Source organism: Nestor notabilis, unplaced genomic scaffold, assembly GCF_000696875.1.
Source record: "Nestor notabilis isolate BGI_N333 unplaced genomic scaffold, ASM69687v1 scaffold2485, whole genome shotgun sequence".
NCBI classification, from domain to species: Eukaryota; Metazoa; Chordata; class Aves; order Psittaciformes; family Psittacidae; genus Nestor; species Nestor notabilis.
Window position 1 is genome coordinate 58,786 of NW_009927705.1, and position 16,719 is coordinate 75,504.

Consider the following 16,719-nt stretch of genomic DNA (forward strand, 5'->3'; position numbering starts at 1 on the left):
ACAAAGTTAATCACTGCCAGTCCCAGATCTGGACCATGATGCTTCGTACATCCACTTATATTTTAGTCACAACCAGCATTGAAGAGAATGAGGTCACACCACCATATGTAATATGGGCCTTGATACTGCAACATGCAGGTATACTGACAGGCAGCTGTAGCACTGATGTAAGGTTATTTATGGACAGCTTCTTTCTGAAGCTTGATGAAATACCTTACTTGTTACATGACTGCAGTTAGCACCATGCTGGGATGTTATTCATCAATAAGCACATAAGGCAGCCTTCTTCCTTGTAAAAACAAACCCTGTGCTTCCCTTTAGTCATGCTCAGCTTCTGAAAGCTGATATTGATAAGCATACTTTAAGTGGCTTTTCTCTTGTGCAATACACCACTGAAAAAACAATAAAAGTCTCTTCATTTTACTTTTTAAATTAAGTAACTCCTTTTTAATCAGCTTCCCTGGCATTCATATTTCACAGCTGGGCCCCTTTATGAAGAGATGCTAAAATCCATGCCCAGTACACCTGGTGCAGGGTGACAAACTCAACCTGTCATAGGAGGATTACGACCAGCCAGAAGGAAAGACATCCCCTCTACAGGGAACTCAAGACAAAGGTTATTAGCAGAATGTTACAAACTCCTCCCTCTGTTCTCCTAACTCAGTTCTTGTCTGAACTTTTACCTTCCCAAAGACTGAGATGCAGAGAGTTTTAGGACGCGAGAGCATGTCCTACGTGAGGACAGCTCTGATAGTGATCAGGAGTGACTTACTGACATGTAAGAAGCAAGGGTGGAAGAGATGGGGTGCAAGGAGCCAACTCCTTTCATTACAAGGCTTCAAGCTGCAATACAACATGTGAACCACCAATGGTCCCTAGGTGACCTGTGAGGACATGACTGCTGTCATGACTCCTGCTGTGTAATGCTGAAAGGAGAGGCTTTGTATCTGAACATATCTTGTAGTTCATGCTACTAAATCACCTGGCAAAGTACCCTACAATATCTTTTTGAGAATGAGTAGAATGGGAATCATATTGAAACTGTGCCTTGTTAGATCACTCAAGACTTCTGGTAAGAAGCCGTGCCTGACATCAGATCTGGCAATATCTCCACAGTCACTGATACACAAGTAGATTCTGCTTCCACAGGCCATGGTGGAACTGTAGCACTGCACAGGAATCATATGGGTCTTTTACCTGCTGACCTTCAGGCTTCTGGGAGGTGGGTTTCAAAATCTCAAGATTAAAGTGTTCAGTTTTCACAGAAACTAACTTAGTGTCATGTGCCAGAGTCCCTTAGAATAAACTCACCTTCCTTTTCGAAAGGGCTTTTGGAGACCCCTCCACTCTTCACGACATCCATACTTTAAAATCTCAAAACCACTATGAGGTAAAGACCTCTCTCAAAGTTTCTCCATGGCTGTTCTAATGGCCAGAGGGACTTGAGGTACAAAGCTGCTTTGAGGTATTTTAATTACCCCACTCTGTGTGGATAGAAGCGGCCTTTAAACTTCAAGTGCTTAAATACCCCTCATCTGCTATGGGACCCTGACCACCACATGCAGCAAAATAAACCTCTGACAGAAGTTCCTGCAGAATACTGGCAGTTTTCTACATTCCCTGCCCTACACAGGCAATGTTAGCAAATACAGCCTATACCACCAGCCTTCTAAAGTGGGGGGTGAGGAGAATCAATCACTTCTAATGTACAATTGATAAGCAGATTCCTGATCTTACTGTATCCTGATTTATATGAAAACAGCTATTTGGCAACAGATAGATTATCATGTCCAGTAATTATCAACACTGAACAGATTCATTTTCAGCTTTATTTGCAATGCTGCTTTTTAAGCCTATAAAATTAAGTTACAAACATAATGAGACCACCAAGGTTCTGTTAATCTCATTACATCTCCCTCTTAGAAGCTATTTTCAGCATCTTTACAGCAATTCTGTCTTAGTAATTGCAGAGTTTAGCATCAGCAACCTTACCTTTTCCTGAGTTACTGCTCAAAATGGCTCCACCTGCATCTCACAACCATAGATCACAATCTCAATAAGCAATTGCCATCCTTCTGTGTAGCAACAAGGCCCTGACTCAAAATACAGTGGAGGCTTTGGCATGATTTGGTGAGATCCCTGAAGGTGGGATTTGCAAGGCAGCCTATGTATTCCAACAGCTTCCCAGGCAACCAGTTACTACTGTAAATCCAAGCCTGGATGGAGACTGCACTCCAAATTCCCACTTGCTTACTGACCAGCCTGTTCAGGATTGCCTCTCACACATGCTCACTCTCATACCAGATTGTGTGCAGAACAGTACACAAACAACTATTTGCAAAGCTCTCCCAGAGCCTCTCTGATGCTGAAGCAGCTGCAAACACAATAGTAAGCATGGAATTTTAAAAGGGATTCATATACCCAGTTCTCACTTCAGTCAATGGGATTAAGCACCCAAAGCACGCTTTATCCCACAATTAAAACCCCAAAGGGTCCACAATTTAACATATTAGCCCTTGCATTGTAGAAGAAGAGATACTAATTCTAGTATGGGCCTGGGTTCCTAAGTCCTCATGATTTGTAATGTACTTCTCAGCTCGTGGTGGAACAGTTTGCATGCCCAGCTAACAGGGCACAAACTTAACTGCTGCTCTGTACACATCCATAGACAAACCAGCTAATACCAGTAATATTAGATCCAGGGTATTCCTGACTTGGTTTCTTTTTGAAATCTAGAAATATCTTCTGGAATCACCTCAACAAAACTAGGCCTGAATACAGATTATCACATCTTTTTGTGAGCTTTCCTGAAACTTAAGGAAATCAACCATTCTTTTTACTAGTTCTTCCATTTGAAAATGCCCACAATATAGTAGGTCTAACTTCTCAATCCTGTCTTTGTAACACACAATCCTCTGATCAGAGTACTGTTCAGACTACATCCAGCTCAACGCAGCTCATTTTACAGCTCCAACACTGTACCTAAGGAGCCATGGGGATTCCCCAAGGATGATGTTGAGATGACAGTCCTTCAAAGGCCTGGAAAGGTGCATGGTATAGAAAAGGTCCCCAGATTGATTGTTTAAAAAGACTGGATGATCCCCAGAGCAAATAGGGAGCAGTTACCACCTGGAGCATACAGCCTTGGGGCCACAGAAGAATTTCTCACCTTTGTTGAAACTTCTGCAATTAAGTTCTGATTATTTGGATCTGCAAATTCCACGGGTTGACCTTCAAATTCAATCTTCCCAAGTAATGTGCCCTGTGGAAATACACCAGTCAATAACAAAGCATGAACAAAGGAAAAGCTGTGAACACTGGAACAAGGTGCTGACAGGCACAGCAACAGAAACAGCTGTTTAGAAATGGCTTCTTGGTGGCTTTTAACCATTTCCAGCATCTTAGACAAGTTTATGAGCCTTCCTTGTTACGAAAAAATCTGTTTAAAATCCTTCATTCAGGGGAGAGGCATTGTCAGCAGTAGCATTTGTTAATAGGCAGCCTGGCAAGCTGTCTAGTGAGTGTGAAATGGGTTGCCTTCCAAGAGGGATTAGAATTCAGATCCCCATATAACTGTTGCGTAGATCTGGGAGTAATCCACAAAGCAGTTTGAAGCTTTCTGGTTTTGGAAACCCACTGTGAGGTCTTCAGCCACCTCCTGTGCACAGCCACAAGGAAGCAGAGCTGGTGTGAGGCAAAGTTGTGCAGGAGGCAGGTCTGCACAGCTGTTTTCTGAAGAAACTGCTTAAAAATATCACCTCCAGCAAGCTCTACTCTTTATTGCTGTTGCCACCTCACAGAAGCCAGGCCACTCTTGCTCTGCCAGCAGCATATCCTTCTCCACCTTCTGCTCATTCAAGTTCTCCATGGAAGAAGCCCTGGTTTGGCTTTGCCCCTCTCCTGGAATAAGTGGGATTAACGTAGGGCTAACCTCTTCTCAGCATGGGGACAGGGTATGCAGTACAGAACTTTTCAAGGATGGAAGAGGAAAGTAACACAGAGGAAGTCAATGTTTTGTTGTAACTTTTAGCTTTCATGATAAAAGATGTTAGCTCACCCCATGGACATCACGCTAGCATGCACACTCATTGGATTACTCTTTGGGTTTGATGATACTTCCATGAGATACTGCCATCATTTGCCATACCTGAAGTATCCTTGTCAGGGCCAAAAAGAGCCAACATTGCCATGCACACTACTAAGGGTAAGTTTTAAAGACAGTTCATATCAGAGGCCAACATCCTACCTTGTCTTGAGTAGCACCTTATACCAAAAGCTACTCCAGGCTGCTTTGTGTGGACCAGAGCTGAAAAGCCCAGCACCACCTTAAACAAGTCAGGTTCCTGGGACCCACAGAAGCTGATGAGAGCCACGATGCACCCAATAAACACTGATGACAAAGCCCTAAAGCCCTTGTGCTCAAAGAGGAACACCATGTCTCAATTTGCTTACAGGTTATTCAGCCAAACGGTGCCCTGCATTTATCTTTAGAGTCCAATTTAACAAGTCACTGCTCATTTCTGTATTTATCATAACAAAGCCCTGTTCTCACCCCCCATTTGATAAACAGGCATGGAGTGAAATACTAAGCTGTTTGTTTCAGACTGGGAGAAAAGGCTACATTATGCACTATGTTAAAAGCCATCAACCAGTACCACTCAGAGGCCCAGTATAAAGGTCATTACTCCCATACACTGCTAAGTTACAGGATAAACATTGAAAGTGTTTTCACTTTGGATGAAAGGAATGCTGATCCATTAAACAGTATGTCTCCAGAAAGCAGAAAACATATTGCCATTTTCTACTGTATTAAACTGCACTTGTCTCCTGTCTGTAAGAGCAGGACAATGCCCTGTCTTCCTGCAAGAGCTCATTTCTACTAGTCATCTATTGAAGCTAGGTCATTCATATTTTGCTCTGTGGAATGAAAGGGGGTGTGGGGTTGGAATTCATGCTGCAAACTGATCACCTACAGAAAGAGCAGCTTTAAATAATCCATTACAAAAGAAGAGCCTCCAAGGCACGTTTACATTCAGGCTGGCTTTGATCACTCTTTTAGCCAGTGTGAAATGTACCTTAACATTAACCTCCACTCAGAAACATAATCCTGCTCGTGTCCTTCAATTGTCAGCTCTTGGAAACCAGAGAAAAGTAATGACTATTAAAAATAATAACAGGCTTCAGCCTAAGTTAGGGAGCCAGATCAGTTTATTGTAGGCCTTCTTTTGTCTCTGAGGAGCAGGAGTATGTCCACTGACCAAAGGTGCCGTGACCTAATGTCCACAATCCCTCACAGAATTGTTGCTTTCTCTGACTATCACCATCTGAGGCAACATACAGTTGACACTGCTACCTATGGTGTTTGACATACTAGTCAGACACAGCTATGTGAGGCCTTTCATTTACATCAGCTTGCAATGGTTCACTTATGTGGAACAGAAAACCCAGAGCAGAGCCAAGAAGAGGAGGCTCCCTGGGATCTGCTCTACCTCAGACCATTGTGTACAGAAGACAGAGAGCCTTTGGAAGGGCACAGGCCACAGGAAGAGCAGCATCTGAGGTCAAGGCAGCCCAGCAGTAACACTGCTGTCCCAGGTTTGCTGCTCTGATAGAAAAAAGGCCTAGCAGTAGCAAGGCTAACACACTGGATCAAGGGAAGCAGATCATACCTTGTCACGAGTTAATTTGGACAGCATTCTGGTATCAATCCCATACAGTGCAGGCACCTGAAGAAAACACAGAGAGGGTGTTAAGGTAAGTCAGAGAAAAAGCAGCTAAGACAGAGCAAGAACAGAAGCAAGCGGCAAGTATCAATCTCATTTTTGAGCCCCATTTTGCCTTGCTTACAAGCACCTAACCCTCCCAGCCATCCCAAATCAGTGGTAGTCTACCAACACATCCTTGACCCCCTTGGCTTCAAGTCAGTGGATTCTGGCAGCTAACACCTCTTGTGGTTATGAACACAACAGCACTACTAGGAGCAGCTCTACAGAAACAATTGTTAGAATGCTAATGTGTGTCGTTTTCATGGAAAAGCAAACATTCCCATTTAATTAATATTCCTTCTAGACAGAACTTCGAAATACCACTGCATCCTGAAAAAGAGAAACGGATAAAAAAAATCAGAGAACTAAGGAGCATAGAATGAGCCCAGTACAGACTGGGAAAGATGTCCGAAGAGTGGTTACTAGCTCAAAACCAGCAGTTCTTTCCCCTGTTCCCCTACACACAGCTCTGTTCTCATCATGTAGTTACTCCTAGTTTACTCACCTTTTCTTCCTGCAACCACTCTCCCAGGCTCCTAGCAGCCTGCCAGTGGCCGTACTCATTGCTGTAATCCAGCACCAGCAAACCTGAAACCTACAGAGAGAGAAGAAATGTCATTTTGCACTGAAGGATCGCTCTGTTCTTGCTCTGCACCTCCTGAGTTTTCATTGTTCATCCACTGTAAACCATATCATGGACAGGACACAAGGCTAGGCATCGTATGGCTGCTCTTCTACAACAGAAAGACAGCAAATTTGAGTCTTCACAGTGGGAGTGCAATGAACAGGTACCTTGCAAAGGGCTAAAGACTTCATGTTCTGTCATGATTGCCAGCTTGGACAGAGCCTTGGGTGACACGGTCTAGTGGAAGGTGTCCCTGCCCATGGCAGGGGTTTGGAACTGGATGATTTTAAGGTCTTTTCCAACCCAAACCATTTTATGATTGTACCCGGGCCTTTTTACTTAGGAAATTCATAGCCTAATGTGGCTTCCAGGTAACCAAAGCTGCAAACTGCATGGAACTGAGAAAACACTTCTCGTTAGAAAGAAAATGGAAGTTTAAGACAAGACAAAAAGTCTTATTTTGATTCATTTTTTGTTTAAGAAAGCTTTTCACTTTTAAGTCACATTTCATTTCAAACGTCAGCTCCATTTTCCACTGGAGTTAGACAGTCATTTCACCTCAGGTTCTGCAATCACTTGGTTTTGCTCCATTTTTCAGTACTGCCACCACTGCACAGACACAGCCCTGCTCCTAGCCAACATTCCCTGTTACCAGAGAGTAAATACCGGTTCCTGCACTACTGCATACAGTCCTCTCCACACAACTGTCACCTCCCCTGTTTGTGGCAGTGCAGACATACAGAGAAAAGTCTCAGCATGCAGAAGCTTCTCATTCTCACTGATGTTTGATCTCTCTGTGGCAACCAGTTGTTGGCAAACACAAAAGGAAAGGTGGAAAAAAAAAGCCATCCAGGACAGCAGTTCACGCAACTGTAGCATGTCCATCACTGATGGAAAATACCCTGCTTTCAGACAGCACATGGCCTGGCACAGAAAGCAAGATGGATTATCTTTTCCACCTCTCCTCCAAAGAACACTATCCGGAAGAACAAAATGAAAGGCTGAGTATCACTGATTCCTTCTCACTTTTATGAGGCTGGCAGTAAACTCTTGCACGCACACACACACACACTCAGGCTGCTAACACCACTCTTTGATCAGGTCTGTGTGTTCCACTGTTACCTTGATCCCATCAGACTCCAGGAACCTCCTGAGACCCATTTCATCCAAAGCAGCTGTGTCAGGCACTCCACCATTCCCGACTATGGGGTTAGCTAGTGTAAGAATCTGTCCTCTGTAACTGGGATCTGTCAAGGCTTCAGTGTATCTAGATGAAGAAGCAATAGAAGAAAAGTACCTTGGTTGAAGTTGAAAGAAAAAAAAAAAACCACTGAAAACAAGACAGGTCTGAATTCCCATATGACAAAAAGTCAGAGATGGTATTTGTGTGAAAGCAGTCTCAGTATAAAAGCAAACACATCTGTGAATCTGTTCTGAATTTGCCGTCTGTGATTAAACATTTGACACTGAGAACAAAGCAAGGCTTTGGCTTCTTATGTTTCATTTAAGAAAAGCACAGGAGCTATTAACAAACTCCAACTCCTCGTGATTTAACATAAGGCAAACAACTACACAAAGCACAGAGCCGCCACAGAAGTGCTGGAAGTGCACGGGCCATCACTTCACCCACAGATAACAGCTTGGGCTTGGTCATTCCCTGCATGGGGGTAGTACTTTGTCACTGCTGTGTTCTTCCCTCCATGTAGTGTAAGAACTTACCCCTCTCAGCAGCAATAGAAAGCTCAAACTGAAAAGCCAACAGACAACAGAGCTGTTTGCCCAGAGCTGGTCCCTTCCGCTGTCTGGAGCTTGTAAGTCTTGAGATGCTCGAGGCTGTAACTGCTTTTGCTGTGGGGAAGCAGTGAGACAAATCTGTGCCTATCTTTTTGTCTGGGGATTGGTAAGGCAGCTGTGAATCATCCTTGGGATCCCTCACTACTGCTCTGTGTTCTCTACTACTTGTTCTGTCAACAAACCCTGCCATGATACCACTTCTGCACTCCTCGCAGCAGAGGCCTGGCCTCTATCCTAAGCCATTCCCAGGTTCCACCCACAGGACACCATATGTTTCACCTGACAAGACTTCTAAGTGCCTGGAAGTTGGTTTGGAAGAAGGCAAGTTGAAGGCAATGCTTTGGAATTCAGCAGTATTCCCTGGTCACAAGGCCCCATAGCATGTCCTTATATCTTGAGCCCAGGCTGAAGCCCCAGGAACAGCAGCTTTGTTCGAGCACCTGCCTGAATACCCTTCTCAGCAAGGACAGATCTAGAAGTGTGGTGAAACATTGGTCTGCAGTGGAGGAGCAAACCTAGAGTCTTGCAAAGAATCAGCTCTGGATCCAGTAGAGGGGAACAGGGTAAATATGGTCTACATGCCCATGCTCTTATTCTTCAGCTTCAGCTTAACACCAGTCCTTCACTTTCTCCCTTACACTGCAGCACACTGAAGCACAGTCCATTACACAATTGCTGTCTTTCAACCCAAAAGCAGCTGTAATTTAGCAACAGATGAAGTTATCCACACAAATATTCAGCCAAATGCATGAAGACACTTCAGCATGAATCTGTCCTATACAGAATATAATTTATTATTGTTTAAACAATACGTAATTGGCAACTTCAGCCATCTACCAGATATCAGCAAGTCACAAGAGACAGTTTTATGGAACATCAGACTTCCTGCCAGAAGATTAATTATCAAACATTGGGAAACTCTTCACAAAAGCTGGAATGGTTGCACGCAGATATGGACAACACAGCACACCAGCCAGCTCTGAGAAATGGTATGTCAAATGAACAATGGCCATGAGATAGTCTCAGGTAAGCCCCTCCTGCTGGTCAGATCCATACTTCCTGCCACAGGTAAACAACCACACAAGGTGCAGTGTGATCACAACGCTGCAGTAAGTGCATGGGATGTGCACATTTGGCATTGCTCTCTCCTTCCAAGTCAATTGGTTACGCTACCAAAGACTCTCTGTTAATGACGAAGCTAATGTAATTAACCTTTGCATGCTGTTTGTAATCAGCAAACAAGTACAGAGAGCCACTGGGTTTGGGTAGGGCATGCAGGCACAGCCCTGTGCTGAGACACAATGCCACTTAAGCAGGCACCATGCCTTGTGGAGCACAGAGGAGCAGATGGGAACATAAGCTCCAAAGATACTGCAAGGTCTAATCCTTGCAGTGCCTGCCCAAAGGCCTGCTTGAGTTCAGTAAATTCTAGTCAATCAGTTCTCTTGCTAGAATATCATGGGGAACACACACAGACTTATTGGAGGCAAATATATTTACTGAGCTGTTACAAACATGGGGACATTTTATGGGTTGTAATTCTTTTTCTTTCCTAATTGGAAACCTCCTCTCTTCCTTTTTCATCCTATACCAAACAGGTGGCTGCAATACTAGAATATTTTTCTTTACTTTTTGAGCAAATCTTTCTGAAAAATTCCTCCTCATGCTTTTCTAATGAAAATTCAACATCTTGCCCCCAAAACAGTGCTCTCTGCCCTCTGTTCCAGAGTAATGACAACATTTCAGACAGCTTTAGCTACTTCAAGCCTGAAAGCTGTACGCACATGAAGTGCTTTGTCTCCCAGTTCTATGACATGAGTCAGAACGTGAAAGCCCAGATGAGCAGACAAGGTGCAGAGCAGCATATTAATCATCCCAGTACAGAGCCTATGCTGACCCCACTCAGCATCTAGAAACCCCTACTTCACAGAAAGTATGGTCTGAGGCTTAACAGCAGCCATGGCAAAAGCACCTCTGATAGCAGCCTCTTGCTCCCTATACTGACAAATCACCACATGCCCAGACAGTCTGCAGAAGGCCCCAACCTTGGGTACCTCTTTCACGGAGGCACTTAGCTTCTGACTCAGTCAATGAAAACAGGTAGCTGTGTTCCTCTGGATACATAAGGTCTTGATCTCTATGCTCAGAAGCACGAGGCAGAGTTACAAAGGGAGATTTAGGTTAGATATAAGGCAGAAGTTCCTCCCTGTGAGGGTGCTGAGGTGCTGGCATAGGGTGCCCAGAGAAGCTGTGGCTGCCCCACCCCTGGCAGTGTTCAAGGCCAGGTTGGACACAGGGGCTTGGAGCAACCTGCTCTAGTGGAAGGTGTCCCTGCCCATGGCAGGGGCTTGGAACTGGATGAGCTTTAAGGTCCCTTCAACCCAAACCAGGCTGTGATTCTATGACAGCAATCCTTGGACTAGTAGCAAGTCTGTCATTTTTACAATCTACAATAATGCTGCAAACTTCTATCTTCCTCTTCTTTGAATCAATCAAGATCACGCTCCTGGAGTGCTCTGAAGATACAACCTTACATTTTGAATGTTCCCTCCATGGCCATATGCTCCCCAGCACAGAAGAGATCTCTTTCACAGACATTCTCTCCAAATCACTCAAAAATGAGAAAACACAGCTTCTGCTGCCACAGTAGCATGTGGAGAGGAAATTAATCCATCAGGTCCTCCTTGACTTTTTGATGTGACAAGATTTATTGCCCATAATCTATCACCAAGAAGAGAACTCTGGTGCCCTCCATCATTCTGCTTTACATTAAACAGTTGCTTGTTGGCAGGTATATTAACACAGTCAGTGATTAGTGCTGTCAAAATGCTTAAATTATTGCCTCCTAATGCAAAACTCTGCAATCGGATTCCCCTCCACAGCACTTGAACATTCTCACCACTGAGGTCATTTAAAAACTGATCCTCAGAGTACTGGTTTCTCCAAAGGAGAGCAGAAACTGGGAAGTGCAAGGCAGCTGGGCAAAGACAGCTATGAACGACTGCAGGAAAAGCTCAAGCACCAGCAACCTCAGAGCTGTCTCACATCCCCAGGGACATATCCCTCTCCTAACCAAAACCCTTATTCCTCTGGGCAGATTGCCTCCACTCAAGTAGTTCAACAAAAGCACTGGCAGTATTTGGCTGCCATCTTCAGTCAGCCACTGGCTTCTACCCCTCAAGAGAGAGTCATGCAAGGTTAGGCACAAGGCTGATCCTACCTTTTAGCTGGAAACGGCACAGAGTTTAAATGCGTCCTTAACTGTGGTATGAGCCAATGAATGTCATAAGAGATGGGTCATGACCAACTTGGAAGCCAAGTTCCATTACTCAAAAGGCTGCAAACGGTTCAAGCCTCTTTGTTTGATCAGGGCACTGCAGGAAGAACAAAGACAGCTCTTCTGCTCTGAATCAGCAACGGCTGCATTTCAATGGGAGGTGATCAGATCCCTACATACCTCACTATCATGGTTATAGCAGTCTTTAAAGTTGCTCATCACCACAAATTCTGTAACACAAGAAGACTGCCTGAAGTCTCTTCATTAACTATCTCTCTCTCTCTCTATATATATATCCCTGGAGGTGGAGGATTGACCCTGGTTGGATGACAGGTGCCTACCAAAGCCGTTGTATCACTGCCCTCCTCGACTGGACAGGGGAGAGAAAATGCATCAAAAGGCTTGTGCGTCACGATAAGGACAGGGAGAGATCACTTCCCAATAACCTTCACAGGCAAAACAGACTTGACTTGGGGAAATTAGTTTAGTTTGTTACCACTCATATCAGAGTAGGGTAATGAGAAATAAAACTAAACCTTAAAAACACCTTCCCCCACATTTCCCTTCCTTCCAGGCTTAACTTTACTCCCCCATCCTCTACCTCCTGTCCCCGCAGCAGTGTTGGGGAATAGGAAATGGGGGTTGTAGCCAGTTCATCACACGTTGCCTCTGCCCCTCTTTCCTCTTCAGGGGGAGACTCTCCCTCTGCCCCAGCATGGGGTCCCTCCCATGGGAGACACTCCTTCACAAGCTTCTCCAACACAAGTCCTTCCCACAGGCTGCAGTTCTTCATGAGCTGCTCCAATGAGGGTCCCTTCCATTGGGTGCAGTCCTTCAGGAACAGGGTGCTCCAGCCTGGGTCCCCTGCAGGGTCACAGCTCTGGCCAGCAAACCTGCTCCAGCGTGGGGCCCCCACAGGGCCACAGGTCCTGCCAGGAGCCTGCTCCAGCACAAGCAATTGCTCCTGCACTTCAGCTTTTTCCCTTCTTGAAAGCATTTTCACAGAGGCAACCACCACTGCTGTTGGGTGCAGCCTTGGCCAGTGGTGGGTCTATCTTGGAGCCAGCTGCACTGGTTTTCTTGGATATAGGAGAAGCTTCTAGCAGCTTCTCACAGAAGCCACCTCTGTGGCACACACACAGCCCATGCCAAAACCTGGCACACAACACACTGGACTAGAGTATTTTCTGCATGCTTGCATCAGGACCCTACAAGCTTGGAAAAAGCAGCTTTCACATTTTAACAAGCTCCCAGACAAGTTTTGGTGCTTATCTTTCATTTGCTTTTGGCTTACCCAGAAAGACCAGTGTTGAATACGACTTCCCCTGCTGTGGAGGATGGATAGCCAAAAGAATAACCCTTCATCTTCATCCCATCTTCCAGCACCAAGTTCGCAGTCTGCACCTACAGAAAGACACATGAAGAGACTCAAACACTGGAAGAAAAGGCTTGATGTTTATAGAGGTAACACCCAAGACACCTGCCTCTCATGCCTTGCCCTCTCCTATTCCAGCTGCCAAGATACAGTCTCCTCTACTAGTCTCCTGATGCTCTTTTTCATTCCAACACTTAGGACACATGGTGCTCCTAATGAGGGCAAACCTCAGCGCAAGCAGAGCGTGTGCTGCTATCATTGTGGGATCACCCTTCCATATCACTTTGTTCATTTCTTCCACCCATTACATCTTGCAATTAACCAGTATCATAACTCTGTAGAGAAAGGATCACCTCTGCTCTTGGTGTTTGCTCAAGGCTTGCTGCTGAGCACGCTGGCTCTCATCCAGCTGTGACCTTTGAAAGGTGCTTAACTTCTGCTGCAGCTGTACAGCTAAGCTGCTCAAAACGCTTAGTTGGACTGGTGTGAGATGGCAAAATTCAAAACACCCAGTCTGTTCTGCTGTAGGACACCAGAAGAGAGGAACTTCTGGATGAGACAGACACATATGGCCTCAGTTACCTCACAGACAGGTATAATTGTCCTGGAAGAGGACAAGATGGAACAAGCAGCCTAGAAGAAAGCTTCACATAAAGCTGCACCTCTTGCAGAGAGATTAGCAGAACAGAGTCCCACACTGACTGAGTATTAAACCTCACAGGTTTAATACTATTTTACAGCTGAGGAAAATGGGACGTGGAGAATGACTTTTGTAGGAGTTAAGAGATTCAGTGTCTTTGCACACACCAGACTAAACACCCTCCCACTTTTGCCTCATTTTGAAGGTAAACCTTTCTTAGCCTGTCCAGGAATTGGTTGGGAAACCACCTGGTAACTCCAGCTTCCACCAAAGAGTTATGAGTACATGTGCACCAGAAATGACAGAATGAGCTGGGAGATTCCTTCAGACAGCAGGATCACTGGGGACACGGGAGGGAGACAGAAAGAAAAGCTGGAAATAGATCTGCCAATGAATTGCTGGGCTTAAAAGAACTTGGAGGATGAACCTTTTGGACCCTGAGAAACTTCCCCTTCTGGAATTCCAGTGCAGCTGCCTCCTGGGCATGGAGCTGCAGTCACAGAGTGACCCCCAGTGCAAAAACCCACAGGAGATGTGCCAAGCGTGTCCACCAGGCAGCAGCTCTCACCATGATTTAACTTCATCTCAGGGTTGGTTTTTTTACAGAACAATTCCTCTTACTGGGCTTTTAAGAAGAATCAAGATCAATTTGCTGTAGAAAGGAGCAGGAGAACTACTTTCCATTACCCATAAATCAGATGAACAATCACAGCACGGAGAAATTTCATTCCCAGCATTGAACATTTTGTAACAATCATGGCAAACATTCATCTCAAGCTCCTCTGCAGTTACAAATACTGCACAGATCAATTACTAATGTACTGAAAAACATACTAAAAAATCAAACTGCACCACCAAGTAATTGAGTTCTGTGCATCTGGGATGCTTTTAGCCTTGCATTTTTTCCTCATTAATGTCAAACATCCAGGCATTCTCAAAAGGTCCAGAAATCACTTTCTGAACCTTCCCACACTATTGGATGGGATAGTCAGCAGTGCCAAAATCCAGTTCAAGCAAGTCCTGCCCCTCATTGGCACAAGTTAGGGTAATCATTTGAATCATAGTCCCAACTACAAACACAGTCTGGAAAAATCCCTCAGGAGGCAACATCCACAATAGTGGAATGACCAGAAAAGTTAAGATCAATCTAACTCCTGATGGCCAAAATCCAGAGCAACCAGTGTGACCTCCAGAGCCTTGCTCTCTCTTTAGTACTTGACATGAATCTACATGTCTTCTCCCTCCCACCACAGACCACCTGCCCTTCTACACACCAGACTAGCACAGAACCCATTTCTGTTGAACAGAAACCGTCATTGTACTATTAGAGCCCCTACACAGTCTTCAAGTAACACAGAACAATGTCCCTGAGCAGCCATAACCTGCCTCCAAGTTCAGCTATAGCAAGGGATAGATGTTCAAATGTTTCCCTCCCTTACTTGATTTATTCTTCTTAATTAAGTGGTTGGTTTGTTTGTTGAGCATTCTAGAAGCAATTATTCCTGCTTAGATTTCTAGCGGAGGTGTTACCATCTCCCCAGGCTGTCAGCCTACCTTGCCTTCGCACTTCTGTTTTAATGGGGAAAGTGATTTACAGGCTGGAGAGAAGGCCAGTTGGCTCAGTCAGGGATTAGCTGGGAGAGATTTTCACTTTCACAAAGCCAACAAGAAATAAACAAAACCCCCCAGAGCTTCTGTGAGGACCTTTTGTATCCAGCCTTCTCAGAAGCATCCCCATATACTCTTGGCTAAGCCCCTGTTGTAGTCTCAACTGGAATGTTTCTTCCACACACACCCCCAAGGTAAGACACTGTTTGCAGCCTGATTTGTCCCTCCCACATGCCGGTAGCTTTACCTTTAGCAGAGCTCCCTGTGCTCCAGAGAGGCTGTAGGACTCTTGAAGAGCTTTGAGGATGGAGATGGCTAAGAGAAAGGGTCATGCTGTCGCTCATTGTTGACCCAGTATTGCTAGATTTGGTGTATTTTGTCAAAGCAGCTTCCAAAGTTAACTAGTTCAGGTCCCACTTCACTAAGTACTTTGTACATGAAATAAACACTGTAGCAGTTCAAAAAAACCCCAAAACAATAAGTAACAAACCAGATTAACTTAGTTCCAGTTAGTTTCCTGCCCTTCCCATCTGCAGGATGGATGATGGAGATTTGCAACATCACAAAAGATCTGCAGTATGATTTACTTTTTAAAGTATGTCTGCTATAACCCCCCGTACTGGAAAGTGAACAGGTTATTTCTCCTCTTTTCTACTTGCTTCACAAAGTAACCAGCCAAGGAAGTCAAGTTTTTCCCCTCCAAATGATTCCCTCAGCATATCTTGGCAAGTCCAAGCCAAACACCGAGGGCTGCACTGCTGCAGGACTGTGTATGCAGAGTGCCAAAGCCAGGATGGGCACTAATGTACAGCAGAGGCACAGCTGGGTCTCAGTTTCAGTGCAGACCCACTTATTTCCCTCCAGTAAGAAGATAATAAAACATCTCCTGTCTAAGGCAGGCCATGATTCCATGCAGCATGATAGCCTCTGCCACATCTCTTGGCACGCAGATCTGGCTGGCTACGTATCAGCCTAAATATCAGAAGCCCAGAAGCACCCAAAAGCCACCAGATTTCTTCTACAGTAGAAAGCTGGTGCCAGGACTGTGCTACATCCACTGTTTCAAGACTTAATAAATCAGCAACAAAAGAAGAGTTTTTCTCTTTGATAGAAAAATGTTTCCTCTTGTGAGTACTCTGCCTTGGCAGGCTGGACATCTGTCTGAATATTGCTAACAGCCAAGACTTCCTTTGCTAACCCTTTTATACACATATAATTTTATCTTGGCACATTTGCTTCTGGCTAAAATTAAGGTAAGAAAGGGAAAGACTAAAGAATGGAGCTTGGGATAAACCAGAGTCACACTTACGCTAACTTTAGGGAGAAGCTTTGAATGAGTTCCTCTACCATCCAAAGGATGGTCAAGACAAAAGACCATCCAACAACAAAGCAAAGCCAGAAATGCAACACAAGCACCACGGTAGAAAAGTTACAGCTCCTACAACTCGACCTCTTCTTAAGGCTGTTCACACCAATGCCACAAAAATCAGAGAGGGAACACAGAGGCACCTCAGAGAATCATTGAGCACCCAAGGAAATGAGCACCCCTCCTTGCCCCCACTGTGGCAGCTCACTAAGTTCCCCCAGTCTCTAAGGGAACAGACCCTGTTTCACCTCCCCTTCACTTTCACCTCC

The 16,719-nt window shown here is 44.9% G+C and overlaps 1 protein-coding gene across 1 annotated transcript in view; it reads right to left on the reverse strand.

The window, feature by feature from the left end:
• The window catches only part of CPS1 (carbamoyl-phosphate synthase 1, mitochondrial), a gene marked incomplete at both ends in the record, with an annotated part of 71,210 nt that extends 58,345 nt beyond the window's left edge, over positions 1-12,865 (reverse strand). The window contains 5 exons of the mRNA XM_010014154.1: positions 3,170-3,262; positions 5,670-5,726; positions 6,271-6,360; positions 7,513-7,657; positions 12,756-12,865. Of these exons, the coding sequence (XP_010012456.1) occupies positions 3,170-3,262; positions 5,670-5,726; positions 6,271-6,360; positions 7,513-7,657; positions 12,756-12,865 (495 nt within the window). The remainder of the gene's footprint in view (positions 1-3,169; positions 3,263-5,669; positions 5,727-6,270; positions 6,361-7,512; positions 7,658-12,755) is intronic.
• Positions 12,866-16,719: the final 3,854 nt, after the last annotated feature.